Source organism: Delphinapterus leucas, chromosome X (assembly GCF_059928025.1).
Source record: "Delphinapterus leucas isolate spDelLeu-1000000601 "Yukka" chromosome X, BTC_Dleu_Yukka2, whole genome shotgun sequence".
Classification (NCBI taxonomy): Eukaryota; Metazoa; Chordata; class Mammalia; order Artiodactyla; family Monodontidae; genus Delphinapterus; species Delphinapterus leucas.
The window spans coordinates 2,280,242-2,306,679 of NC_143150.1; the positions used below are offsets into that span (position 1 = coordinate 2,280,242).

The following is a 26,438-nucleotide window of genomic DNA, read 5'->3' on the forward strand; positions in this document are numbered from 1 at the left end:
AGGACCGCGCGGGCTAGAGAAGCTGCACCTCGCCTTCCCGCCAAGGCCTCGCCCCGACACCCCGCGCGCCTGAGGCGCAGCTTCTTCCCCAGTCCTGGGCGTCGGAGCCTCGGCTCGGGGGCGGGGCGGAAAACCGCCTTGGGAGGGGCCTCCGGGGCCTCGCGGCGGTTGGGGGCGGGGCGGGACCCGGCGGGTGCTTCCGGTTCCGGCTGCGGGGAAGGGGCGGGGCCGAGGTTGAGGTTGGAGAGTGCGGCGGCGACGGGGCGTGACGGTTGAGTGTGGGAAACTCGGTGAGCGAGCCCGCGCTCCCGGCCGGGCTCCGGGGTCGCCGAGGTGCCCCGGCTCCTCGACGAGGGGGGGAACGACGGGCAGCGCGGCGAGGCCCGGGGCGCGGGGCCAGTACCGAGCTGGGAGTGCGAGGGCAGGGCCGGGCAGAGGGAAGTCGGAGCGGCGGCGGGTGGAGCCGTCTCCGGGGGCGGGGGACGACGGCCAAGTCCATCCGGAGGAGCCGCCGGGGTGGGGCTTGGGAGGGCGTGCCGGGTCGGGGCCACGTCGGGGTTTCTCTGGAGTGGGGTGGACGCCGTGGCCGACCCGGGCGGCCGGGAGGGGCTCCTCCGGCTTTTGAGGAGACAGTCTTCTAGAAGTTTCTCTGGATGGGGCCGTGAGGTGCAGGGTCCAGACCCGCGTTTGCCCTTGGCCCCGACTCCCGTTCTCTAGGAGTCGCTCTCCGGGGCTTTCTGAGGTACCCCGAGCCCTTCCGCCCCTTCGGAGGCGGACGCAGTGGTCGGGAGACCTTGGAGCCCCGCTCCTACCCCGGGAGGGGCTGCTGGTTCTCTGTGGGCCCCGATGGGAGGGCCGCGGGCGCCAGGGCCCCTTGGCTTCCCCGGGGGACGGGGGCGCCGCAGCTTCGGGAGAAAGCGCGAGGGCGTTACGGAGACGGGGGCTGGGGTGTGGGGGGCGGGAGCGTCTGGCGCAGCGCTCCCCTCGGCGTGGGGGGGGGCGGGGGGGCGGGCCCGGGCCCGCGGGGCTGCGAGGATGGTCTCCGGGCTCCACGGGTTTCCGATTCCAGGCGCTGCCCCGGTTCCGCAGGCGGGAGGAGCCTCCCGGACTCCACCGGGAAGGAATTGTCCGAAAAGGCGGCCCTGGGTGTGTTAGCGCCCAGACTGCCGGGGCTCGAGCCCGTGTCAGCCAGGCCTTGGAAGGCTCTGAGGTCGGGTGCGGGGGCCGCCCAGCTGTCACGACTCCTGTTTTTTCTGTGCTCCCGCGGGAACAGGCTCACATCTCCCCGTTGGAAAGCTGTTAGCAACACGATGAGTCTGCAGTGGACTGCAGTCGCCACCTTCCTCTATGCAGAGGTCTTCGCTGTGCTGCTTCTCTGCATTCCCTTCATTTCTCCCAAAAGGTATGGCCCGTGGAGCGGGCAGGCGAGCCAGGGAGAGTTGCTCCGCAGCTTATGCCTGCAGAGTTGGTGGGCCCTGGAACTGAGGCCAGATGGAAACAGGTAGAACCTGTCTGGGTTAGGGGTGGCAAGGGTTGTGTTGATTATCGCCAACCTTCCCCACAGTTCTGCTGTCACATCTTGCTGAGTTCCTTTCCTGTGCGCCCTGCCTTCTGGTCTTCAGAATGTCCCAGAGGGGAGAAGACCTAGTTATGGTTCTGGGAATGATGCCCTCCTGCCGCCCCCCCGGGGGCCCTGGCGTTCAGGGGATGGCATTGTGGGATCTGCAAAACTTGCATCACGGGGTCATGTTGCCGTTGATTCGGTGACTTCTGTCCTCTTAACTAGTCTCACTGGCATGAGCATTACTCAGCCTATGAAGGCTGGAGCCATGTTTCTTTTCGGTGAACAGAGGACCTGTAGAAAGTTAACTTGAAATTAATTTTAATTACGTTTACTATATGAACACGTTTGGACTTAAATTGGGGCATTACAGATAAGGCTGTGTTTTTATGGATTTTTTTTAAAAGCTCTTTTTTAATGAAAAAGTGTAGGCCCTGTTGTGATGTGATAGAAAGTATACAACATTGCTTAAGGAATATTCTTGACAAAAGCGAGATCTGAGTCACCTCGTACAGTTCACAGGAAATGCAGAACAGAGGCCCCCTTGGAGCTGCAATCTGGGAAGCTTTGTAGGACAAACAATCTGGTTTCTGCAGACAGTAAACTGGGAAAGAAAAAAGAGCAAGGGAAGAGGGAGCTTATAGAATAAGAGAGACTTAAGATACTTACCAACTAAATGCAGAATCAGAATCTTGTCAGGATTCAAACAAACCAACTAAAAATAATTGTCTCAGTTGGACTTTGGAGTTCTGGCTCTGGAGTTCTGATGATGCGAGATTCTTGTTGATATTTTTGAGGTCTGGTGATGGCATCGTGATTAGTATTTTGGAAGGCTCTTCTCTGATAGAGCTGTATCCTGAAGTATTCATGGAGGGAAACAAAGAGAGCTCTGGGGTCTGCTTCATGGTATGTAGGGTGGTGGGAGTCCAGGTGAACCACGATTGGTCACGGGGGAAAACAGTTTAAAGAAATGTGTACGTGGCAAGCATTTTGATACTACAGAGGGGAAAGTAAGTTTCCCATTTCCCTTCCCAGAGCCTACCAGTGTTTAAGACTGGTTTTCTAGAAATTTCTATACACGGACATGTGTCTTTTTTTTCTTTTTAACACTCTTGAATGGATGTCATAAATTGGAGAATTGCAAGTGGCTGAGGCTGAATCTGTATGGGATATTCAGCCGTTGGAGACGAGTGCAAAACTGTATTTCTGTTCACAGGGCCCTGGATCCCCGGCGTGCGTTCTTTCTCTTCAGGCCTCAGCCTTTTTGTTTTCTTCACAGATGGCAGAAGATTTTCAAGTCCCGCCTCGTGCACTTGGTAGTGACCTATGGCAACACCTTCTTTGTGGTTCTCGTCGTCATCCTTGTGCTGCTGCTCATTGGTGAGTGAGCTGTGGCTGAGGGCAGCTACCTGACCTAGACCCTTTGACCAAAGTAGCCTCTGCTGCAAAGCCCCCGTGCCATGTTCCGTAAGCAGTGTACAGCTTTGGCTTCTCAGAGACAGACCACTGAAGGGCGCCTGTCTTTCTCTTGGGGAAGGAGGCTCCTTTCAGGCACAAAGACGGCGATGCTGGCTGCTGGCAGGGCCCTCACTTTGACCGGCGGCCTTTGTGTACCCGGCGATGACCACCTCATGTCTCAGGCAGCTCCTCACGCCCTTCCAGAGCTGAAACCAAGAGAAGCTAACTGGCTCATGCTGACCTTGGTCCAAGTAGTGCTGCTCCTTGGGCACTTAGCAACATCAGTCTCTTCCTCAGTGCCTGAAACAGGCCTCAAATAGGGGACTGAGCTACCAAGTAGATAGGGAGTCAAGCTGGGAAAGAAGCCGCCATGTCCTGAAGTATACGGGGGGCAAGAGGTCTGATAGCATATCTAGGGGGCAAATCCCAGACCTCTCTGGATCTGGGTCAGACTTCAGGTTCCTCGAAGTCCTTCCAGTTCTGAAGTTCTATAAACCGTGCATTGAGGTACACACCAGCAGGGGCTTGAAAGATGAACAGGGGTGGGGCCTGAGGCCAGGTGGTGGCATGATTGTTCGGAGACCCGAGGAATCAGTATAGCTCTCATCTGTCTGTTAAATGTGCCTTTTGCTGCGGTAAGTGATCAGTACATCCCCCTGCTTGGTCTCCAAAGTATTGGCTCACCTCTGCCATAGACAGTGGTCCTGTCTCCAAGGTGCGATGCCTGCTTAGACTCAGAGCCCTTCTGTCTCCCTGAGTCCCCAGCAGAAATGTGGCAGGGGGTGGGAGGCCAGGGGGCCATAGTTCAGGGGAATGTGCAGGGCTCCACCCACCAGCTGCAGCATTAGGCGTGTCTCCTTCCTGATGTCTCGGGGCCTGATGGGATAGGTTCAGGCAGGACTGCCTCTGAACAGGTGAGGTGCAGCCTATCCATTCCCAGCCGCGGAGGGTGGGTGCCAGCTGCGCACAGACCTCACTGTTCTTGAAGTACATGGTAAAGCCCCAAGAGGCAACTCTTTCCAATCAGGGTTCTCTCCCTGAGCGGCCTCTGAGTCCAGAACAGGTAGGGATTATGCATGTCTTCCCGTGAGCAGGAAAAGCCAGGCTGCAGGGTTTTGGAATTGGGTGTGTGTGCTTTTGCTTTTGGGTGTGGGCTGGGGGCAAGAATTGGGGTGGGGAGGGACCGTGCTGAAGGTGTTCACTTGGGGCCTTGCCCCTCTGCAAACCAGACTCCACGAACTCTCCTAGTATGGCAGGGTGGGCCAGGGGGGCCCTTTGCAGAAGGCAGTAGTTGGCAAAGGTGCCATTCTTCTTTTTTGGGGGTCAGGGAACTACCTGGATGTTCTAGAGAGACGTCCTGCTATGATGATAGGCTGCTTTCTATCCTAAGGGTAAGAAGCATAATCTACAGAGGCCTACCTAAATAAGTTGTTAGCTAGTAGCAAATACTGATGACATAACATAACCAGCTAGAAGCTGCAGGCCTGGCTGGCCCCTAGCCATCACTGGGAGGGGCCTAGGGCACATCTCACTGGGGGAGTGGGCTTAATGAGGGTCCAGGGTCAACTACCCTGGGCTGGAGGCCTGAGATAGAGGGCAGCACTCTGCTGCGTGACTTGGGCTAGTTTGGCCCAACGCCCCCATCCCCGGTCTGCTCTCTGCCATCAGCCAGAGGTGGTCCTGGAGGCGCTGGGGTTTCTGGATGCAGAAGACAGTGTAGGAAAACATGGTTTTTGTTTGTTTAAATCACAAAATAACACATCTTTAAAAATTCACAAATTCAACCTAGAAAGGTAAAGTCCCCCATAATCCCATGTCTCACAGGTAAGTATTGTTAAAAGTTTATGGTATGTTTCCACAGGCATTTTCTATGCTGCCGTCTTTATTAACTAGTACATACCGTTTTGGCTTGGATTCAGATCACAGTACACACTGTTTTGGATTGTGCTTTTTCCACTTACTGTATCTTAGCCTTTTTTTTTTTATAGCAGTTTCATTCTTCTTAAAGATTGGGTAGTATTTTATCATATGGTTATACTGTAATTCCTTCTTTATAGGCATTCTCATATCATTGCACATATATGCAAATCTTTCTGTAAGGTAAATTCATAGAGGTGGAGTGGATGAACCCAAGGGCATGAACATTTAAAATTTTATGTCTTAGTTTGGGCTGCGATAGACCATAGACCGAGTGGCTTAAACAAAAGACATTTATTTCTCAAAGTTCTGGAGGCAGCAAGTCCAAGATTAAGGTGCTGGCAGATTCAGTGTCTGGTGAGGGCTCTCTTCCTGGTTCATAGGTGGCTGTCTTCTTGCCATGTCCTCACATGGAAGAAGGGACAAAGGAGCTCTCTGGGGTCTATTTTATAAGGGCACTAATCCCATTCACGAGGGCCTCGTGCTCACTTCCCAGGGGCCCGTCTTCCTAATACCATCTGGTTGGGGGTTAGGATGCCAACTTAGGAATTTTTGGGGCCAGGAACACGCAGTCCATAAAAAAACATTGTTGTCCTGGTTTATATCCCTGCCAACAGTGTTGAAAGAGGGCTTGCTTCATGGTACAGATGTGACACAAAAACACCAGTAAAGGGGGACAGATTTTTATAATGTAAGATCAGCTTAAAAAACAAGCAGTCTCAAACCAGAAATTAAGAACCAGACAATAGCCATACAGTGATACTTTAACCCTCTCCCATGGGGGTCCATTAAGAGCCCTCTTTAGGTAGCTCTTTACGTACTGACTTAAAAAGATGTCTCAGATGTTCACTTTGGCAGCACATATCCTAAAATTGGAAAGAGAGAGATGATTAGCGTGCCCCCTGCACAAGGATGGCACACAGATTCATGAAGCATTCCATGTTTTTTAGCACATTGTAGGGTATACAGAAGTAGAAATGTTGTACACATGAAACTTACATAATGTTACAAATCAGTGTACCTCAAGAAAAAAGAGATTTCAGGGTTGAGGGAGAAAAGCGGTAGGTATGGGATGGTTCCATTTATTTTTTTTTTTTCTTATTTTTTTAACATCTTTATTGGAGTATAATTGGTTTACATTGTTATGTTAGTTTCTGCTGTATAACAAAGTGAATCAGCTATACGTATACATATATCCCCATATCCCCTCCCTCTTGCGTCTCCCTCCCACCCTCCCTATCACACCCCCCCCCATCCCGCCCCCTAGGTGGTCACAAAGCACCGAGCTGGTCTCCCTGTGCTATGCGGCTGCTTCCCACTAGCTATCTATTTTACATTTGGTAGTGTGTATATGTCCATGCCACTCTCTCACTTTGTCCCAGCTTACCCTTCCCCCTCCCTGTGTGATGGTTCCATTTCTATTCCACAAACACATAGATGTGAATACACGGGTGAACCAGAGCGCTGTGTGGCCAGCAGCAGCTCTCCAGAGCAGAGGCTGTTCACCATTCAGCAGGTGTTTGTGTGCCCCCTGTGCGCCTAGCACTATGCTAGGCCCTAGGGGTGTAATAGAAAAGATTTCTGCTCTCATGGCGTTTGTAGTCTAATTTGGGGGAGATGGACAATAAACCTGTAATTGGGGTAATTTCAGATGTGTGTATTGCAAAGAGAATGACATCAGGTAATGGGACTGAAAATGACTGCTTTTTAGCTAAGCTGGCCACATGTAGCAGGTCCTGCTGGAGGTGATTATGTTATGGGATTCTTACTCCTGCATTTCTGCTATGTTTGAACCTTTGATAAGTGTGAATTTCTTTTGTAATCAGAATAAAAGAGTTTAAATAATAAAATGGGCTATAAAGCTTAGAAGTGAAAACCCTTGAATCTTTAGCACGCATGCTTCAGGTCTTGACTCCTAGGCAGCTCATGCCTCCCTAGCGGGCATTTCCATAAACAGGAGTACCCCGGCTTATCAGTTGGATGGCCCATGACCAGCCCAGTTTGAGATAAACAGGACCAAACATTGGGGGCACCACGGGAAAGGAGAGCTGCCTCTGTTGCTGGCGACGTCTCAGATTCGGTGAGCACCTTGACACGGAGAGCAGGCTCATGGCCTGGGTAGAATGGGTCGGGGGGTGACGTGAGAAAAGCTGGAGGAGAGAGTAGGTCCAAGGGCAGCGCTTCTGACAAGGCATCCCCCAAGGTGTGTATAGAAGGGGGATAGCAGGGGAGACAGATTCGAGGGAAGCAAGACTGCCCCAGCTCATGCCGCCTGTCTTACCTGGACAGGCCAGCCTAGTCTGAGCTGGAGCTAAATGCCCGTATCTCTTCTCTGCTCCGCCACAGATGCTCTTCGCGAGATTCGAAAGTATGACGACGTGACGGAGAAGGTGAACCTCCAGAACAACCCCGGGGCTGTGGAACACTTCCACATGAAGCTTTTCCGTGCCCAGAGGAACCTCTACATTGCTGGCTTTTCCTTGCTGCTGTCCTTGTGAGTGGGGAGGGCTGAGGGACTGTGAAGGGACCTGTGGGCTAGCCCATGACTTTGCCTCCTCAGTCTGTGGCCTTGAACTGGAGGCCCTTTCTGTGTTAGGGGAACCACACAGTTTCCCCAGAGGCCTCTGATTTTTCTCCTGACCTCCGGAGGCAGCATGGAGGATGGGAGAGGGCTGACTAGAAGGTCAGAAGACCACGTTCTGGCTCTGCCGTAATCTGCAACACGTTCTTTTAGGACAAATGTCTCATCACTAGCTCGCTTTCTGTACACAGAGTGAAGTAAATGACAAGCGTTACCCTCCTCTGGGAGAGGCTCTTTGGAGCCCAGCTTAAAAGGGACCAGTTGAGGGCTTCCCTGGTGGCGCAGTGGTTGAGAGTCCGCCTGCCGATGCAGGGGACGCGGGTTCGTGCCCCGGTCCGGGAAGATCCCACATGCCGCGGAGCGGCTGGGCCCGTGAGCCATGGCCGCTGAGCCTGCGCGTCCGGAGCCTGTACTCCGCAGTGGGAGAGGCCACAATAGTGAGAGGCCCGCGTACCGCCAAAAAAAAAAAAAAAAAAGGGACCAGTTGAACAGGGGCTTTTTGTGTATGGGGTCCTGTCCTGAGAAAAGTGGGCAGAAATGGCACGAAGGGGCTGAGACCGACCCTGTCCCCAGGGCCTTCCCAGATGTAGACCTGTCTGTCACAGGAGCATGAGGCCTATTGGAGCCTGGGGGCCAAGGGCTTCCGGAGTTATTGGGAAGAGCCTACCGTGAGGTTACTGAGAAGTAGGGTCGGTGTATGGATTCTTGGGCATTGGAATGACTGGGTTTCAGTTTTTCAGAAAAAAAGTCAGTTGCTCTGCTGAGCCTGGCCTCTCTGGGTCATAGTTGGAAAGTGCCGGGTGGTGGAGCTGGAAAGGGCTTTTCAGGAGGATACATTTGATCACAGGAGTGATCTGCAAGGCTGCTGTCTTCCAACTTCTGAGAGTCAGGAACTGAGAAGGCTGGGAGGAGTTGGACACATAGCTTAGAGTTTTAGGGTTTCAGGAAGCTCCAAAAAAGAAGTATGATCTTGTGGACTGAGACTCTCCTGACTGCTCTGCTTTTGTGATCTCTTCCAGAAGGAGATATCCAGGGCAGGTATTATCTGACAAGGCCAGGGGACAGTGGGTAGCCAGGTGTACCAGACGAGTGAGTGTGTGCTCAGCTCTGTCCTCTCTGTGACACTGTGAAGCGAGGTGTTCCAGCTTAATTCCTGCAGCTGACTTTAAAGAATTGACATATAGCACAAATGGGCATCTGGTTCTGTGAGTGTCTGACAAATGCAAAGTAGGGTAACACCACCGCCACCGTCAGGGTACAGAGCAGTTGGCAGTCTCCTAACCCAGACAGGTGAATTCAAAGAAGAGCAGTCCTCATTTATACCTCGGCTGTTCCTGAAGGGACGCGCGGAGACTGAGAGAGGAGAGTGAGATTTGGGCCCACAGGTCCCATGCTCCCTCACAATCCCACTCTGTGCTCTGTCGTGGCAGCTGCCTCCCTCACTTTGCTCTGGCCTCTCCATTTGACAGGCGTGTAAGGAAGGCTTCATCGAATTCCCTTTAAAACATGTCGGGCATAGTAACTTCTTGGGCCTGGTTGTTCCAGCAGCCATACATCTGTTGCCTGTCCATCTTAGCTTGCTGTGTCTGCCATACCCTCCCGTGTCCCTCCTGGCCAGTAGCTGATCAAAAAAAGGATGTGAGGTTGGTCTTGTGTGACTTCTTAGAAAAGGAAACCGTGACCCCAAGGATCAGTGTGGATTCATCAGTTGCCCACAAATGAGCTGTTTAATTGTTTCTAGAATTTTCTGAGGTGATATACTCCTCCCTAGTCTAGGGGTCAGATCCTGTATGGAGGCTGTGGCCCTTGAGGAACCTCTCTATTTGCATGACATTAACCATCCAAGAAGAAAAAAGATTACGTGTGAATTCTCTGGCCGTCCAGTGGTTAGGACTCTGTGCTTTCACTGCCGAGGGCCTGGGTTCAATCCCTGGTCAGGGAACTAAGATTCCCACAAGCCGCGCAGCATGGCCAAAAAGAAAAAAAGAAAGAAAAAAAACAAAAGCTTATCTTGAAGACTGGATGGCCAGGTGGCCTCGCCTGTGTGCGTGTGAGCTGTTTGGGTTCTGGTTCTGCTTGAAGTCAGTAAGGACTTTAATAATCCTTCATAATTCAGTGGGCCTTTATAAATGGAAAAGGGCAGCCCAAGAGAGATGGAGCGGCCTGAGTTGCACAGGTTCTAAGTGGCCAGCCCGAGCTCACGCCGAGTTCCGACCCTCTGTTCAGATGCCAGCTAGTGTGCATTGGAGTGAGCAATTGGTGCCAGATGGTTGGTGTATAGCCTGCCTCAGACCGTAGACTGGATAGCGGGCTGCTTTTTTCCCCTGGATTTTGGTAGGAAGGTGCCTGGATCAAGTACACGATCTGTACATCAGTCTTATTAGTCTAAGTTTTAGGAGTCCAACGACTTTAATCTCTTAGCTCCATTTGTACATCTGAGGGTTATTAAGTAATCTGGTAGTATAAAACCTTTGGAGGAGGTTGAGGCTTTAAATAAACAAATAAGAAAATACATCCTGTAAAATGCTATCATAACCACTGTTGACACATACGTTTGTTAAATATTTTTCTAGACTTTTCTGTGCCTAATAGCAGCTACCACTTGTTAAGCGTTCAGTGTGCCAAGCACACATTAATTTTTATAGTAGCTCTGCGAAGAAACAACTGAGGTTCAGAGACCCCAGTTCCCAGAACTAGTCATCAGCAGAGCTGAGAATTCAGACTTAAAGTGATGGGACCTCAGCAGCCACATGCTTCTTCAAAACAGGGTCAGGTTGTAACTACCACGTGGGAACATGGGTCTTCCACTGAGTTTGTCATTAACATTGTTCTAGGACAACCCATCTGTTGCCAGCATTCTTAGGTGTCTACCAATTCCCCGCTGGTGAACATCAGGCCGATCTCCCCATTTTTCTGATATCATAAACAGGGAAAACCCCTCTCAATTGTCACTTTGCATGCCTCTCAGCTAGACTGCCTGGTACTCTTCAAAGTGTCTCTGCCCCTCTTACTGTCTGTCTCTTTCTCATCTGTATTTGTGCAAGTCTCACTTGCAGGTACTGACTCAGTCCCTGAACCCCTGTAGGCTGTTTGGAAAAGAGCACGTGGATCAGGGTGGATGGGTCAGGAGTGGCCAGAGAGAGGGTGGAGGGTTTTGAATGCCAGTTTCAGAGTTTGTACCCGAACCCTGTGTGGTAGAGCACTGAGTTTTTCCAGTGGCGCTGCGCCATGGTCAGAGTTGCGTGTTCATACTTGGCGCCTGGGGTGGAGTAGAGCAGGAGAGCCTGCAAGCAGGGGGACCAAGTCAGAGGTCACTGAACTGAGACATGCTGGTGGCCTGAACCTGGTTTCAGAGGTGCTGGTGGAAGAAAGGGGAGGAACTAGTGAGGATGCCAAGCCTCTGAGGTTGAGGTGGTGGTGGGTTCTCCTGTGGGCGCCCACAGAGTGGCAGCTGTGGCAGAACCCAGAGGAAGGCTGCACACCCACCCGCGTGGAAGGAAGGGAGCCGGTGAGGCCTGCTGGAAGGAACGAAGAAGCCGGGGGAGAGGAGGGGGATGACTGCACCGAGGGGTCGAGGAATGGGCGACAGGGAGGTGCTGGCCGCTCCCTGGAAGTGAGATGGAGGGGAATGAAAGCAGATGCAGGGAGAGGCAAGACTGGGGGAGAGACAGCAGGTTAGTGGGTGAGGGGACCACAGAGGCAGAGAGCAATGCTCAGAAGAGAGGCTGGGGGTGGCGCTGGTTCCTCATGGGGCTGGGGTCAAGAGCACATTGGGGGAGAATTCCCTAGCTGCCCAGTGGTTAGGACTCTGCGCTTTCGCTGCTGAGGGCCCGGGTTCAATCCCGATTGGGGAACTAAGATCCCACAGGCTGTGCAGGGCGGCCAACAAAAAAAGCACCTGGGGGGAGCCTTGAGCAGTCCTCATAATTGAAAACAGGGGCCCCAGGCTTAAAGGACACATCACGTCCTTAAACAAGTCTGTACTTCCCTGCAACAGTCTGCTGGGGGAGGGGCAGGGGGCAGGGTCTGGGCTTTTGTCTTGCATCTGCTTCGTGGTCGCCCTGACGTGGGGCAGCTTGCTACCTTCCCATGTCCTCACGCTCCTTTCTCTGTGGGCTGGGCCCCAAAGTCTGAGAACAGCTGTCTCTACTCAGAAGCCTGGGGGTGCTCTGCCTCTTTTTTTTTGTCCCATGTGATTCCCCTGCTCCTGTGTTTTCCTTTTTTAAATTGCAGTAAAATGCATTAACATCAAACTGGCCATCTGAACCATTTTTAAGTGTACAGCTCAGTAGTGTTGTGCCCGTGCGCACTATTGTACAGGCAGCCTCCAGAACTCTTCATCTTCAAAACTGAAACTCTGTCCCCACTCCACAGCCAGGGGTCTCACCTCCTGAGCCTCTCTTCCTCGTTACCCGGGGAAGTGCTGCCACAGTGGGGCTGCATCATCCCGAGTAGGCTTCCTGCCGCCGGCTTTGGTCTCCCAGCCTGTCCACCCTGCCCCTGCCCCAGCCAGGTGACCTTTCTGGCATGTAAAACCGACTCCACCGCCCCCTGCTTCCAGTGCCTTCAGAGCACCTTTGGCATCAAGGCTTGAAACCTACATCCTGCAGCCCTCTGCAGTCTCTGCTTCGGCTGCCCCGTGTCGTGAACCAGCCTCGTGGGTCCCCTTCCCTGAGTATTTCTGTGGCCTCTGCCTGGAACCCCCCAACTCTTGTCTGCTGGTCTAGCCAAGACCTCCTCTTCATGCTTATTTGGGCCTTCCCTCCTGATTCTGCCGTGCAAGGCCTGTGCTGTGCTGTGGGCTGGTCTACAGAGCTGTCCTTCAAGGGCCCCAGCGGCATGTGAGGGGCAGCGTGGGGACCTGGGCTCACCCCCTTTAGTCTGGTTGGCTCTGTGCCACCTTCACCTTAGGGACTGAATGGAGTGTCCTGGGCACACAGGGACAGCTTCAGGCCCATGTCCAGGTTGAACTCATCGAACTGCTGTGTCGAGTGTTTTAGATTGGATGCCCAGCTCTTCAGGTCTCCTGAGCTCTGGCAGCAGGAACGCCGGGGGGTGGGGGCGGTGCTCGTGAAGACACATGTCTGGGTGCCCTGAGGATGTGGATGTGGATGCCGTTGGTCCCAGCACTGTGCAGCGGGCCTCTGGTCTGTGATGGGCGTGGCGCAGGGCACCGTTTAGTGTGGACTCGGCAGCGCGGGCTCTGTCTTGCGTGCTCTTGCTCATCCGCTGCCTTAGTGCCTACTTCCCTGCTCTGGGAGCGCCTCTGGCCAGCGTCCCTATTGAGCTACAGGTGTGGCTGCACAGCAGCTCTTGCTGGGCTGAGTTTTGCATGTTCTGAGAGCAGTGCTCTGTTTTCTCCGCCTTTGCTAAAATGTTACTGGTCAGGACCCAAGTAGTGGTCGCCATCCAGACCCAGGAAGGTCCACCGTTGTGCGTGAGGCCCCTCGATCTGTAGTGACCTGAACTTGGTCCACAGTTAGCTCTTGTTTTCTGCCTACCTCTCTGGGGCTGGGTCGTGTCACCACAGTCAGTCCAGATGGAGCTGCCCGTGCTTTGCTACAAAGTTCCTCTGCTTAACCGCCAGTGACTTGGGGGCTGGGTTGTCTCCTGGAAGGTGATCGTGCCCTTTAAACTGCTGGTGGGGCGGAATCCATCCAGACCCTCTGGGGTGGGCGGGACGTTCTGCTCTGCTTTCTTTGCTTTTGGGTCAGCCCTGCCTGCTGCCAGCGCTCAGCTCTGCGCATAGTTGGTGCCCAGGCGGCCGCTGGGGCTTGTGTTGATGGCGAGACAAGCCAGAGCCACCGTGTCCACGGAGGCCACGTGGGCCCAGCAGGCGGGGATGAACGTCCAGCCTGGGCTCTGCCACCTGCAGTGGCCACGGGGCGCTTTCTTCCCTTGCCCAAGGGAGTATAACAGCCCATGGTGGTCCTGAGAGACAGATGGGCGTAGTGAGAGTGGACTTTGGAACTGGCTGGGTTTGGATTCTGGGTCTGTTACTGTCTAGCTGTGTGATCTCGGGTAAGTCACTTAACTCTCCGGAGCCTTTTTCCTTACCTGTTGCGCAGGGGTTGAGGATGCCTCTTTCGAGCACTTGGTGTGAGGGTGGAGGTGACTTGGGTTATGTTCTCAGCGTCATGCCTGGCACGTGGGGAGTGCTTAATAAATGGTAGTTGTTACCGGTATCACCCCAAGCAGTGAGAGAGTTTCGTGGGATTTTTCCCACTCGTGTGGTAGGCTGTGCTGGGCCTAGGTAGGGAGTTGAAGAGAAAGCTGGTGTTGGCCTTCAGGGGTCTTACATTCCAGGCTGGGCACAGGGTGGGGAGAGTGGGGGTGGGAGAGCAGAGTGGGACAGAAGGACAGAGAGGACGGGTACTGCAGCCAGAGCAGAGGGTGGGGGGAGGGCTGCCCCAGGGAGAGACCAAATAAGGGTTGGAGGCGGCCAAGCCAAGGAATCCTCAGGGCCCTGGGCATCCGGTTCTCAGCACTGGAGGCAGCATAGAAGAGCCAACCCCCTGTGGTGTCACTCAGCTTCAACATGAGTGTCTCCCTGGCCAGTCTCATTTGATTGCCCCCTTCCCCATTATTCTCTGGATTATTTTGAAACCAATCCCAAATATTATGTTTACAGGCAAAATAATATTTTGGATTATCGCTTTGAAAAGAGAGGACTTTATTAAAAAACCATAAGCATACTAGCATCTTGCTTATTACAAGAACCTTACAGTAACTCCTTAGTAACCAACTCAGTAGTGATTGCTCACGTTTCCCAGATTACTTTGCAGGTTTTGTTTATGCTTTTTTACTGTTTGTTTAAATCTGTGTCTAGATGAGGGAACCTAAGGAGTTTTTAAAATCTGATGCTTGGGGCCTACCCAAAGATAAAGTGATTTAAGTGGAGGACTGACCTTAGAAGGCCAGGTAAAGGGATTTTTGACCTTTGTTTCCTCTTGATCCGACGATCCATCCATCAGCTGCCATCATTTTCTTTCTTTTTTTTTAAAATTAATTAATGTATTTATTTTTGGCTGCATTGGGTCATTGTTGCAGTGCGCGGGCTTTCTCTAGTTACGGCGAGCGGGGGCTACTCTACGTTGCGGTGCGCGGGCTTCTCATTGCAGTGGCTTCTCTTGTTGTGGAGCACGGGCTCTAGGCGCGCAGGCTTCAGTAGTTGTGGCTCGCGGGTTCTAGAGCGCAGGCTCAGTAGTTGTGGCGCACGGGCTTCGTTGCTCTGTGGCCTGTGGGATCTTCCCAGACCAGGGCTCGAACCCGTGTCCCCTGCATTGGCAGGCGGATTCTTAACCACTGCGCCACCAGGGAAGCCCTGCCATCATTTTCCAAGACTACAAATATGGTAGTGCTTCACAGCTCAGCACTGGGTAAGAGCCTTTTTGATAAGTCCGTTGATTTCTAGTCCCCCCTCCTCCCCCAGCCAAACTCACCCCACCTACTACTGTGCTGGTGTCCTGTGGGTGCTGGGCCCAGGAGGGGGCTCTGTTAAAGGGGGGACCGTGTTAATGCGGGGGGAGTGGCTACGAAGAGGCCATGGAAGACCATCTGACACGCATTGGCTTCTTTTAAAATATGGATTGTTTGCTCAGCTACTGGATTTTGGCCGAAGAATTCTCTTCATACTCTAAAGGCAAATGGTGAATGACCTCTTTGGGGGCAGGGTGCCAAACTACAGGGGTTCAGTCTTCCTGATTCCAAGGCCATCGGAAGCCTGATGTTCCAGGAGGGCCCCTTTCTCTGAAGGCAGAGGGTAGGATGAGCGGAGAGCAGGGCTGGAGATGGGAAGGGCGATTGGCTCCTCCAGCCCAGCACCATGTGACCAATTGCCTGCAGGCTGGAGACACTCTCGCTGTGAACAAATGGGGCTGGTGTGACTGAGGAGCTGGATTTTTCATTTAATGTAATTTTAATTTATTTGAACTGAAAGGACCTCTGGTGGCCTGTGTATTGGACCGCATAGCCAATGCCACCTCTCGTTCTTTGCTTTGTTGGTTGCCCAGGCCAGGCCTATTTCCTGGGCTTTTTCCACAGCACATCGCCATCGCCTGCTGGAGACACTGCCTTGTTGCCTTTGGACTGGAGTACCACGTGGGGCACATCTGGGGGTCGACAGCTCCCTCCTTCCCATTCCCTCGAAGTAGCCAGGGGGCCACCAGCATATTTTAGCCCTGGAACATCTGTCTAGGTTGTCTGGCCTCTTTTGGTTGCTCTCTGTCCCCCAGTTTATACAGAATCCCTCTGCTCCCTGGTTTCAAGAAGGCAACGTGACAGGCTCGCTCCTGTTCGCTGGTTCTCTTCAGCTCTAGAGGGCCCCCCGCCCCCGCTCCCTCTCCCTCTAGCTGGCCTTGCTGTCCCCAGGGTAGATAGGCACCACCTGGGCTTAAGCTGGAGTTGCTGCAGGGCCTTGGCCTTTCCTCGACCCTGGCCCCCTCCCATTTTGTCCGAACTCAAGGGCTAAGAGGAAGGCCGAGCGTGTGTGCTGAGATGTACTCCTGAGATGGATGGGGGCAGCCCTTGAAAGATTTTCCCTGGATCTTTCTGAGTAAACTCTCCTTCTTCCCATTCTGCTGCCTCCTTATTTTCATGACTCCAGACTCTGTAGGGTGAGAGTTTCCTGGGGCGGCTTCCACCCTGTTATTACTGGTCTGCTTTGTCCGAAGTTTTTGCTGGGGCAGCACCTGGCTTTTGGCTCCTCGCCACGGTGGCCACCTCCCCACGCCGCCGCGCCGCCGCCTCCTCAGTGTTTTTTTGCTGGCGAGCTGGGCCGAGTTCACCCGGAGTCCACCTGCCACCCTGTGGAGCGGCGCCAGAGGCAGAGCTGTAGTCAGCCTGGAGAGTCGACAGGTGGCGCTGTGACACCAGCTTCCCGCTTCCCCAGGGCAGCAGGGTGAGGGGAGTTGCCTGCCCACCTATCTCGCTGCGGGGCCCTGAGGGCTGAGTGACCCGAGGGCGTGGCACCTGGGAGATGCCTGGTAAATGCTAGTGGGCAGGATTGGCAAGGGGGGGCCACAAGCATAGAATATTCCTTTTGGGACTTGGGAGGACCCTCCTCCTTGCTCTTGTCCCACTTCCTGTAAAGTCCAAGTCTGCCTCCCCCTGTTCGCCCACAGGAGGGAGACAGGATCGGTGTAAAGCACATGTGAAACCACGTCTCCATAGCTTGATATGGTTGGCTCTGTTTCTCCTGCCGATCCTTGTTTACTCAACCTTTTATAAAAGCATGAAAGCCCCACTCAGCGTCCAGAAACATCTTACCGAGAAAGCCCAGTTGAATTCAGGTATTTGGGGATGACGTTTGTCTGCCAAGGGCACATCTGGATTCTCTTACGGTTCGTGCACTGACTTCTCTCCCAGTCGCTGGGTGCATTTAACCCAGACCGTGGCCCCTCTACCAGCCCTGAACCTTTGGGAAATCCCTTCGGCTTGTGGCTTCTCACCTGTTGTCCAGAAATGGCTAGAAATAGTTACCTGCATAACGGTACTTGGACAGTGAAGCCGAGCACGGTGGAGGATGGCCAGCAGGAGTGGGGACAGCAGTCCGTCAGCCTTCTCTCTAGGCTGACATCTCTGGGCTGTTGAGATTTGGAGATTCTGAAGCTCAGCACCTTCCACCGTATGCCCTGCTCTGTCCTGGGTCTCGGTGGAGACTCAGAACACTGAGGGGACAGACACAAAGAGGGCACATTGATGTGCCTGGGAGAGGGTGGAGGCTCTCGGGGAGTGTTGGAGCTGGATCTTGGGTGAATTGGGGACAGGCACAAGAGCATGGGGCCTAATGTGTGAGGGGCACTAAGAAGTTCTAGAAGGCCAGCTCCTGGGCAGGCCCGGTCGGCCGTGCTAGGGAATGCTGCTCTTGGCTTAGCCGGGGGCCCTGCAGGGGCACCCTTTGGACTTGGGCCGGGGCACTGGGCTTTGCCCCCAGCTTTGGTGATGAGTGTTTTCCCAAGTGCCTATTCAGCTACCGCTGCAGTCACAAGCCTGGCTGGCTCATCAACACGGGTCTGACATGGCGCCTTCCTGCTGCTGTTTCTCGTCACCCTGTTGCTCAACTGACTGGCAAGCCCCGCCCGTGTCTGCCTGTGTCCCCCTCTGTGCGGCTGGGCCGAGGGAAGGCTGAGTTTGGGGAGAGCCAGGGCCACAGACTCACATTCTGTCCTGGCCTGAGGTGTGGCATCACACACATGGGGGACGGGGGGGAGTCGTCTGCAGGGTCCCTTCCCAGTGGACCAGGTGGGGGGGCGTGTAGAGGTTGAAGGTGCATTCCCTGGTCTGAAGGCATTTGTGGCTGGGCAGCCAGTTGAGGAGCAAGTGACAGTGTGATGCGGGGAGATGATTGGGAGGAGAAGAGAGGAAGAACCGTGCAACCAGATGAGGGGGCACAGGGGCTGGTGCGGGAAGATGTGGAAGGGGGACCTGGGAGGTTCAGGAGAGGCTTTGAGGGGAGAGTGGTAATGGAGCTAGGTCTTTATTTATTTTGGCTGCATTGGGTCTATCGTTGCTGCACATGGGCTTTTCTCTAGTTGTGGCGAGCGGGGGGCTACTCTTCGTTGCAGTGCACGGGCTTCTCATTGCGGTGGCTTCTCTTGTTGCGGAGCACGGGCCCTAGGCGCGTGGGCTTCAGTAGTTGTGGCTCGTGGGCTTCAGTAGTTGTGGCTCACGGGCTTCAGTAGTTGTGTCTTGTGGGCTTTAGTAGTTGTGGCTCACAGGCTTCAGTAGTTGTGGCTCGCGGGCTTCAGTAGTTGTGGCGCACGGGCTTCGTTGCTCCGCGGCACGTGGGATCTTCCCGCACCAGGGATCGAACCCACGTCCCCTGCACTGGCAGGCGGATTTTTTTAAATGTCCCCTTTTTTATTTTTAAATTTTATTTATTTTTAATTTATTTTTGGCTGCGTTGGGTCTTCGTTGTTGCAGGTGGGCTTTCTCTAGTTGCGGTGAGCGGGCACTCCTCTTTGTTATGGTGCGCGGGCTTCTCATTGCGGTGGCTTCTCTTGTTGTGGAGCACAGGCTCTAGGCTCGTGGGCTTCAGTAGTTGTAGCACGTGGGCTCAGTAGTTGTGGCTCGTGGGCTCTAGAGCACAGGCTCAGTAGTTGTGGCGCACAGGCTCAGTTGCTCCACGGCATGTGGGCTCTTCCTGGACCAGGGCTCGAACCCGTGTCCCCTGCATTGGCAGGCGGATTCTTAACCACCGCGCCACCAGGGAAGTCCCCTGGAGCTGGGTCTTGAGTCATCAGCGAGAGTTCTCAAAGAGAAGGGGAGACACCCCTGCAGACTGGTGGGCTGACGTGCAGTGACAGGAGATGAGGCAAGTGAGGACTGGCGTGTTCAAGAGCAGCCAGTGGTTTGGTGTTAGTAGAGCAGAGGGCCATGCGGGTGGTGAGGGGACAAGAGCCAGCTCGCAGAGGGCTGTGTGCCAGCCAGAACAGTGGGCGTGCGTCAGAGGGATGGAAGCAGAGGAGTGACATGATCAGATTGTCTTGGAGAAAGATCACTGGCTTTCCTTGGGGGCATGGATTGCAAAGCTGTATGGTGGAGGGTAGGGAGGAGGCCACTTAGGAGCTATTAAAGTCACCCAGGAAAGAAGCAGTGAGGCCACAGGGATGACTGGGGCCCAAGGTGGCGTGCAGGCCCAAGAGCTTGGGTAGCTCAGTGACGGTGTCCACCATAGCGCGGTGCAGGAGCAGTTGGCCTGTCATGGATGGGCTGAGTCAGGCGTGTCTTGGGGACACGCAGGAGCCACCGGTGAGTCGGCAGCTGGGTGTCAGGATCTGGCTGAGATAAACCCCTGTCGGGGGTGGGATTGGTGGGCGGTGAGGCTTGCTTGAGGCAAGGGTAGGGGAGAGTTCCAAGGGGGTGACCCGTCAGCTGTGACAAGTGCTACAGAGCGAGTGCCCCAAGGACTCCAGGGTGCTCCTTGGATTGGGCGGTTAGGGCACCGGTGATCATGCTGGTGGCATGGCCAGGGCAGGATATAGGTTGGTGTTGGTTGAGGAATGGAGGAAGAGAGGAGGGGCTTGGGCTGGTGGGAGGCAGAGCCTTGAGGGGCGAGGTTCCTGGAGGGAGGAATTACCCAGAATCGTCTGGGGCTGGGTTGGAGGAACAGGTCTAACAGGAAGGGAGAGGAAGGGGATGGATGGTGTGAAAGACACGTGGTCGGGGAGGGGCATCTACCCTAGACGCTCTTGCCCTGCACTGAGGGGGAGACCCTGAGGGCGGGCAGGGGGCTGAGCGGGTTGAGGTGGCGGGAGGCCCCCTGGACAGCTCTTGGCGCTGGGTACCGCGTGTTTGCCCGGGCCCTTGTTGGCAACCCTGGTTCTCCATAAGTGGGGATGGGCTGGGACGGCACCGAGGAGAGCTCGGCCCCTGCTGTACTGCTGTGGTCCTCGCTGCCACCACCATCCTGGGCCTGGCCGCCCTGGGTAACTGGGGCGACAGCTGTGGTGGCTCACAGTGCTGCTGGAGTCCTGCCCCATGTCAGCCGCCTGCCCAGCCTCGTCGGGGTGGGGGGGCGCAAGCGAAGGGGGAGCGTCACCTTTGGGCTTGCCTGCTCCATCTTTGCTGGCTGGGTCTACCAGGTGGCACATGTGCCCTCCCCCCCAACCCAGTCTCCGGCTGGGAGGAGCAGCCTCCTCCACGTCGTCAGGATCTGTTCAGAGCTGCCTCAGCGCCCTGTGCTTGCAAGCTTGGGGCTTAGTCAGACTTGCCTTTTTTTCTGGGCTCCCCCAGTGACTGCCACTCTGCCTATGTGACTCAGGCACGTTGCTTCTCTCTGGCTCCTGGGGCACTCGGGAGCCCCCTCCACCTCCAGGGCTTCAGCCCGGTGGGGGGCAGGCTGGTGGGCAGTTGCGGCTGAGACAGGGAAACCTGAGCCCAGGGCCACGAGGTCTTGGTCGCTAATTTTAGAGAGCACATGTCACTGGAAACTCTCCCTTCCTGCCAGGAACCAGTAGCCTGGCTCTCCCGGTCCTGACAGGGGCCCCTGGAGCCGCTCCCTAAACCAGGAAGCGTGATGGGTGCCTCACAGCCCCTGCGAGCCGCTCCCCATCAGGGCTCATTCCCAGCTGGGGCTCTGCCAGGGCCTGGCCAGGGAGAGCTGGGCGCCTTGTTTGCTCTCCCATCCCTCCCTAGTCCCCTCGTCCCCTTGGGCCTGATGAGCAGCAGGTGTCCACAAGAGCCCTGCAAAGGCCAGAGAAGACGGCTCGGAGCAGGCGGCTTCAGCTCCTTTGTCTCCTCTGAGCGAGCACTTTGTTGTGGAAACACCCTGGACATGCTGAGTCCTCCCCTCGTCCCCGGGGCCTGCCTATTCTGCACCCTCCTCGGGGCAGTGGCTGGCCAGGCCCGTCCCAGGCATGTGGGGAAGTGCCCCCACTGCCCCCCACTCTGAGTCCTCCCATCCTCTCTTCTGCCAGCTAACATCTCAGGGCAGGGTGGCTGTCGGGAAATGGAGCAGCGTGTGCTCAGCTGCCACGTGCTTGCCTCTCGTGGCTGGCCTGAACCTGAGATGTGTGCCTGGGCCCTGATTTTTCATTTTCTGTCCCCCTTGCCTGGGGAAACCTCAAGGTGGTGATGTTTTCTAACAGGTGTGGTCTGGCAGCTGCCTGTAGACTGCATTTGGGAAGGGGGTGAGGAGAGAAGGGTTGTTTCCATCTCTCTCATTTGGCCCAGCTGGTGGTTCCCTGGAAATCGAGAACATGTAGTGGTTGGCAGCTCAGGCCTTGGGGTCAGACAGGCAGGAGTGCGGATTCCAGCCACATTCGTTTCTGGCTCTTGACCAATTGCTTCAGCATGCTGAGCCTCCATATCCCCTCTGAAGCGGGGGCAGTAGTAGCAACTGTCTCACAAGGTGGGCTGGAGGATTCGGCCGGCCCTTTGGAAGCCCCCGCAGCACTGGCCGCTCTTGTATGGTGTGTTTGTTTGTTTTGCTGTATGGCATGTGGGATCTTAGTTCCCCAACCAGGGATCAAATCCACGCCCCCTGCATTGGAAGCACGGAGTCTTAACCACTGGACCACCAGGGAAGTCCTGGGCTGCCCTTGTTTATCAAGGCGAGCCCAGCCTTGCAGCGAGGAAAGTGGCAGCATGGCTGCTTTGGCACGTCAAGGCCCTGCCCTGTAAAGTGCCGGGTTCTAGGCCTTTAGGCTGTATCTAAGCGTGGCCCCTTGTGTCCTATCAGGCTCCTGCTTCCTGTGCCTTCTGGGCTGGAGGAGAGCCCCAGGGCTGTGAGCGGCCTTTTGCGGGCACTAGTAATCCTTCTGGTGGCAGAGGACAGCTCCTGGTTCCATCTTTCCCCTCACGTTGCCAGTGTGTTTTGCTTTGCCTCCCTGGCAATCCAGAAGGACAGGTCTAGGCTGCAGGCAGGTGTGGGGTGGGAGCAAACGAAAGAAGTTCATGCTAGCCATCTTTCCCTCTTTCTTTTGCTCACTTCTCCCTTCTTTTTGTAAACAATTACAGCTTGCTTAGACGCCTGGTGACTCTTATCTCCCAGCAGGCCACACTGCTGGCCTCCAATGAAGCCTTTAAAAAGCAGGCAGAGAGCGCTAGTGAAGCGGCCAAGAAGTACATGGAAGAGAATGACCAGCTAAAGAAGGTGAGTTTGGCCTTCCCGACCCCCCACGTGACATTCTTTACGGGCCACAGCAGCTGCCGTTAGCCTGTCAGGCTGGGAAACGTGCGACACTGCTGTTGTCTGAAAGCGGAGGAGGTGGGTGGAGGGACGAAGGGGGTGGGTACCGGAGGGGTCTGGGGGACGCGATGGGAAGGGGGGCGCCCTTGCTGCTCTCTTGCCTCTACCCGCTGTGCATCCAGGCCAGACTCTTCCCTGATAAACTGACTCCCTAAGGAGCCGAGCCCTGTGCTGTGCACATTGGGCAAGTTAGCACAGAAGAACACAAGGTAGGATAGGACCAATCTTGGTCCCCTGAGGATTGCTATCATCTGGGGACAAGGCGGGGCAGTCCTAGAAGGCTTGTCAGAGGAGGTGAGGTGTGAGCCAAGCTGGGAAGGAGACGGATGGACTTGGATCCATAGGCAGGATAGAGTTGGATGGGCAGGGGTGAGTTGGGGGCTCCTCGGCTGGAGTGAGCTGTGGAGCTTGGGGAGAGGAAGCGATGGCATTGGTCAGTTGGGGGTCACTGGCAGCAATCCCCAGATGACAGCAAATGGAGTCGTTGGATGGACTGGTCAACTTGGAGGAGCTGCCGAGAAAGGAGGCAGGGCTGGGGGCCAGGGCAGGCAGGGCGTGTGGCTTGGGAGCTGTAGCAGGTGGCCCTGCTGGCCTGGGCTTTGCCTGGTGGCTGGGAACAAGCAGTGGCCCAGTTCTGTGCTGACATTTCCGAAGGGGCAAGTGCCCAGGGCAGCTTGAGGAATCACAGCTCAGTGGGGAGGACGGAGCTGGACTCCTTCCCTCCCTCCCTCCTCCCTCCTCCCTCCCGAGTAACCCAGGCCCTTGGCACTGTTCCTAGGAAGCTGCCGGTGGAGTCAAGTTGGATGGCAGGGACGCTGAAGTGAAGGTGGAGGAAGAGAACAGGAGCCTGAAGGCTGATCTGCAGAGGCTGAAGGACGAGCTGGCTGTCAACAAGCAAAGTGAGCACTGTCGTCGGGTTGCCCGCGGCCCCCAGAGCTCGGGAGCCTCTGCCGGTGGCTGCCACACCTCTCTTGCCAAAGTATTAATAACAAGCTCACACGCAGGCTCAGGAGCTGCGTGAAAACAAACAAATGGCTCCCTACTCGTCCAGCCCAAACACAGCCGGGCTTGGCCCCAGCCGGTGGGGCTTAGTGGTTTAGCAGTGCACTCAGGGTCCAACCGAGGAGGGCCCAGGAACCCCAGAGGCCCATGGGCTAACTCCAGAGCATCTCATCCAGCACCAGGCATGGGGAGTGGTGCTGTGTGCCTTGTCACCAGGGGCCTGGTGGGTGGGGAAGGAAAGGCTGCATCAGAGCTGCTTGAGACGTTCCCATCTGCTCCCTTCCTGAAGGACTCTCTCGACACACCTCTCGTTCTCAGCTTTGAGGCTGGGGTTCTGCTCCCTGCCTCCTGCTCTTACCCCCAACCTTTCCAAGATGTTTGCCCCATGCTGTCAGCCTCCCTGCGGTCACCCCTGCTGAGAGCCATGCAACCCCTCCATTAAAGGGGTTGGGGGGCGATCCTCGGTGTTCTACTTGTCCCAGCTTTGTTGGCCAGCCCTTCCCCACTTTTGGAGGCTTTCGAGGCAGCTGGCAGAGGAGCTTTCTTGAGAGGAGTGGTCTCCCAGACACCCTCACTGGGGACAGATTTGGGGCGGCTGCATCTGCTGTCTACAGCAAATGGTGTTTTTCTCCCTAATCCTCATCTTTTAATTTTCCTTCCTTCACCACTTGCATCATCCCCAGAACTGGAGAAAGCTGAAAATGAGGCTCTGGCCATGCGGAAGCAGTCTGAGGGCCTGACCAAGGAGTACGACCGCCTGTTGGAGGAGCACGCGAAGTTGCAGGTCAGCACACTCAGCTTGCTCTGTTGGAACCGAGCCCCCCGCACCCTGCGCAGGTGCAGAGCAGGCCTCCCACTCCCTTAGCCTCAGGGCCAACGTGTCCCCTTTGAGAGGCCTCGGCAGCAAGCTGGCTGCTTTCTCTCCCAGTCCCCCTTTTTTCCTTTGTTGCTGCTGAGTCTGGGGCCAGCATGGGCCCAACAGCCAGAACCCCTTCTGGAGCAGGAGGGGTGTGGCCTGGCAGATGGCAGCCACTTACTAAGGTCGCCTTGGCAGTCGGATCAGCCCTCTGCATTGTGGGTCTGCCCAGCCTCGTGCCCAGCATCAGTGCCCTTGAGAAGGGCTCCTTCCCTTACACGTACCCCTGGTCCATGGTGTGGTTTACTGAAGGGCCCCATCAAGTACCGGCCAGAGACGTGCAGGGGAAATTCCACTGCTGGCTGCTGGCCTTCCCTCCGTAGGGGCTGCGGGGTGATGTGAGGCCGAGAGCTGGGGACATCACAGCCAGCTCCCACCCAGTAGGTCCGAGTCATTGCCACCACCTCCGCCCGCAGGCCCGGTCTGAGTCCCCAGGCTACCTGCGTCTGGAAGCTCAGGTGGCCTGGAAATTGGGCATAAGGGCTAGGAAAACACCCCTAAGTTCTGATGGTTTGATTCAGTGCTTGGCGTCCTGAGTTTGGGCACCGTGGAAGGTGGAGGAGGGCCCAGCCCCCAAAGGGGGACCAACAGCTTCAGTGCAGGGCGGGCTCACTGGCAGGACCTGTGGAAGGCGTGCAGAGTTGGGAAGAGCCTGAACTGGGACTTGGAAGGGGCTCAAGTTCGGAGACAGCCGTGGGCACGAGGGTGGGTGTGAGTGAGGCCCAGGAGAAGGTGGTGCTGTGGGGTTGGGGCTCTGAGAAAAGAGCGACAGCAGAGGCTTGTCTCCCCTCGCCCCCTCGCCCCACGCCCCCGCCTGGCTGGAGTTAGGGTTACAGCCCTCGTGGAGTGGGGCCACTCCCAGCCTGGCAGAGTGTGAGGTGCTGCTGGTGGGGGTCCCTTGCTCATCTGACCGCCTGGCATCTTCAGAAAGGGGCACCCCACTGGGCCTCTGGGGTGGAGGGGCTGGAAGGCGAAGGGGAGGAGTATGCCTGCCAACCCACTGCTTTGCAATTTCTGTCCCCTTTGCAGGCGGAGGTAGATGGCCCCACGGACAAGAAGGAGGAGTGAGGGCCCCTGCTCCCCGCCCGTGGCTGGCTGCTTCCCGAGAGCCCGGCCTCCCTCGGTACTTCGGCTCGCTCCCTTCCGCTTCCGTTCCCTCCTGCCGCTTGCAGTTCCACGCTCTCCCAGCATTCTGTAGGGAACTCAGTTCCCACCCAGGATGAGTAAGGCTGCGGCAGGTCTTGCTTCCCGCTGGGTTAAGCCCCCTCGTGTTGCGCATTGATGCTCGGGGCTCCAAGGCCCCTTTTCTCTGGTCCTGCAGGAGGGCAGGTGGAGCAGGAAGAGTAGAATTTCTCTTGGGGCAAAATAAACGTTGTTGTGTTGTGTCCGTGGTGCGTGCGTATAACTGAGGCCGCAGGGAGACCTCCTTGTGATCCCTCTCCCTGGAGTGGCTGGGAAGGTGGCGGCAGGCAGCTCGGACAGAGATCCCCGCTCCAGTCTTTGCCCTGGAGGCCTTCCAGACATTTTGTCTCCATTTGTTCAAACCCCTAAAGGCTCCCTCATCCCAGGCTGGGCGCAGGCTCACACTTGCCCTCTCTGCCCCTCTGCCTCCTGCTCCCCAGGCCAGGCTCCGCTTTATGGCCACGTGGGGTGTGTCCGTCCTGTCGGTCTTCCTGGGGGTTGGCTGCTGGGCCCGGGGAAGCTTGAGAGGCAAGGTAAACCGCTGGGGCTTCCGGGTGGCAGACTCGCCTGCCTCCTCTGGGTCCTCTTCATCACATTTAGGACAGATAGAGCATGGCAGAGTGCCACCAGTCACTCCCTGCCCCACCCCCTCCCAAAGGTTTGCAGGATGACCTCTGACTAATGCTGGCAAGAGAGGAGACTTGCCCTTGGCAGTGACCTGCGACTGGCCCAGGGCAGAGCGAGGCAGTGGGGAGGGCCTCCGGGCGGGTGAAGTGCTCCTCTGCCACCTGCGGCCCGTGAACATGTAGGTGCACCGCCCCGATCGGACAGCCTGCTCTGGCAGCGGGCTCCCCCTTGGCGGCCCCCTGGGCTGGCTTTGGCAGGTGGCCGCCGTTGGGCAGGCCCTAGTGCTCATTCTCTGCTGGCCCTGAGGGCTGGGCGAGGGGAATTGGGGTAAGGTCGGAGGTGTTTTCTCTTGGAATTAAGGGGCCCCTGAAGATGGTGCTGACACCCAGCCTTGCGCACCTGCTCCTCCTGCCAGGCGCAGGCTGGTGGCTCCCTTCAGGGCTGTCGTTTCCCCACGTTCTCACGAGGAATGCCGCCCCTTTCCTGGCAGCCTTCTAGGTGG

General features: G+C 55.9%; 1 protein-coding gene and 1 non-coding gene across 4 annotated transcripts; both read left to right on the top strand.

Annotated features, from left to right (window-relative positions):
- The first annotated feature begins 192 nt into the window (after positions 1 to 192).
- Positions 193 to 25,514, top strand: BCAP31 (B cell receptor associated protein 31). 3 transcript variants are annotated; one of them, XM_022565841.3, is made up of 8 exons: positions 193 to 290; positions 1,274 to 1,402; positions 2,841 to 2,941; positions 7,283 to 7,430; positions 21,978 to 22,113; positions 22,988 to 23,108; positions 23,895 to 23,995; positions 25,157 to 25,514. In XM_022565841.3, the coding sequence occupies exons 2-8, from the start codon at positions 1,311 to 1,313 to the stop codon at positions 25,193 to 25,195; spliced, it is 738 nt and encodes a 245-aa protein (XP_022421549.1). In that variant the 5' UTR covers positions 193 to 290; positions 1,274 to 1,310; the 3' UTR covers positions 25,196 to 25,514. The 3 variants fall into 3 exon arrangements, with proteins under 3 accessions (XP_022421549.1, XP_089760106.1, XP_022421550.1); XM_089903980.1 differs by lacking the exon at positions 193 to 290 and adding an exon at positions 546 to 666; XM_022565842.3 differs by lacking the exon at positions 193 to 290 and adding an exon at positions 629 to 742.
- LOC115802453 (U6 spliceosomal RNA) lies at positions 5,781 to 5,883 on the top strand. The gene has a single exon (XR_004022926.1). It is a non-coding gene; the product is annotated as a U6 spliceosomal RNA (small nuclear RNA).
- Positions 25,515 to 26,438: the final 924 nt, after the last annotated feature.

Coding starts and splice junctions, on each gene's coding strand:
- BCAP31 (XM_022565841.3), top strand. CDS start 1,311: ATGAGTCTGCAGTGGACTGCAGTCGCCACCTTCCTCTATGCAGAGGTC. Junction 7,431..21,977: donor TTTTCCTTGCTGCTGTCCTT/GTGAGTGGGGAG, acceptor AAACAATTACAG/CTTGCTTAGACGCCTGGTGA. Junction 23,109..23,894: donor GCTGGCTGTCAACAAGCAAA/GTGAGCACTGTC, acceptor CATCATCCCCAG/AACTGGAGAAAGCTGAAAAT.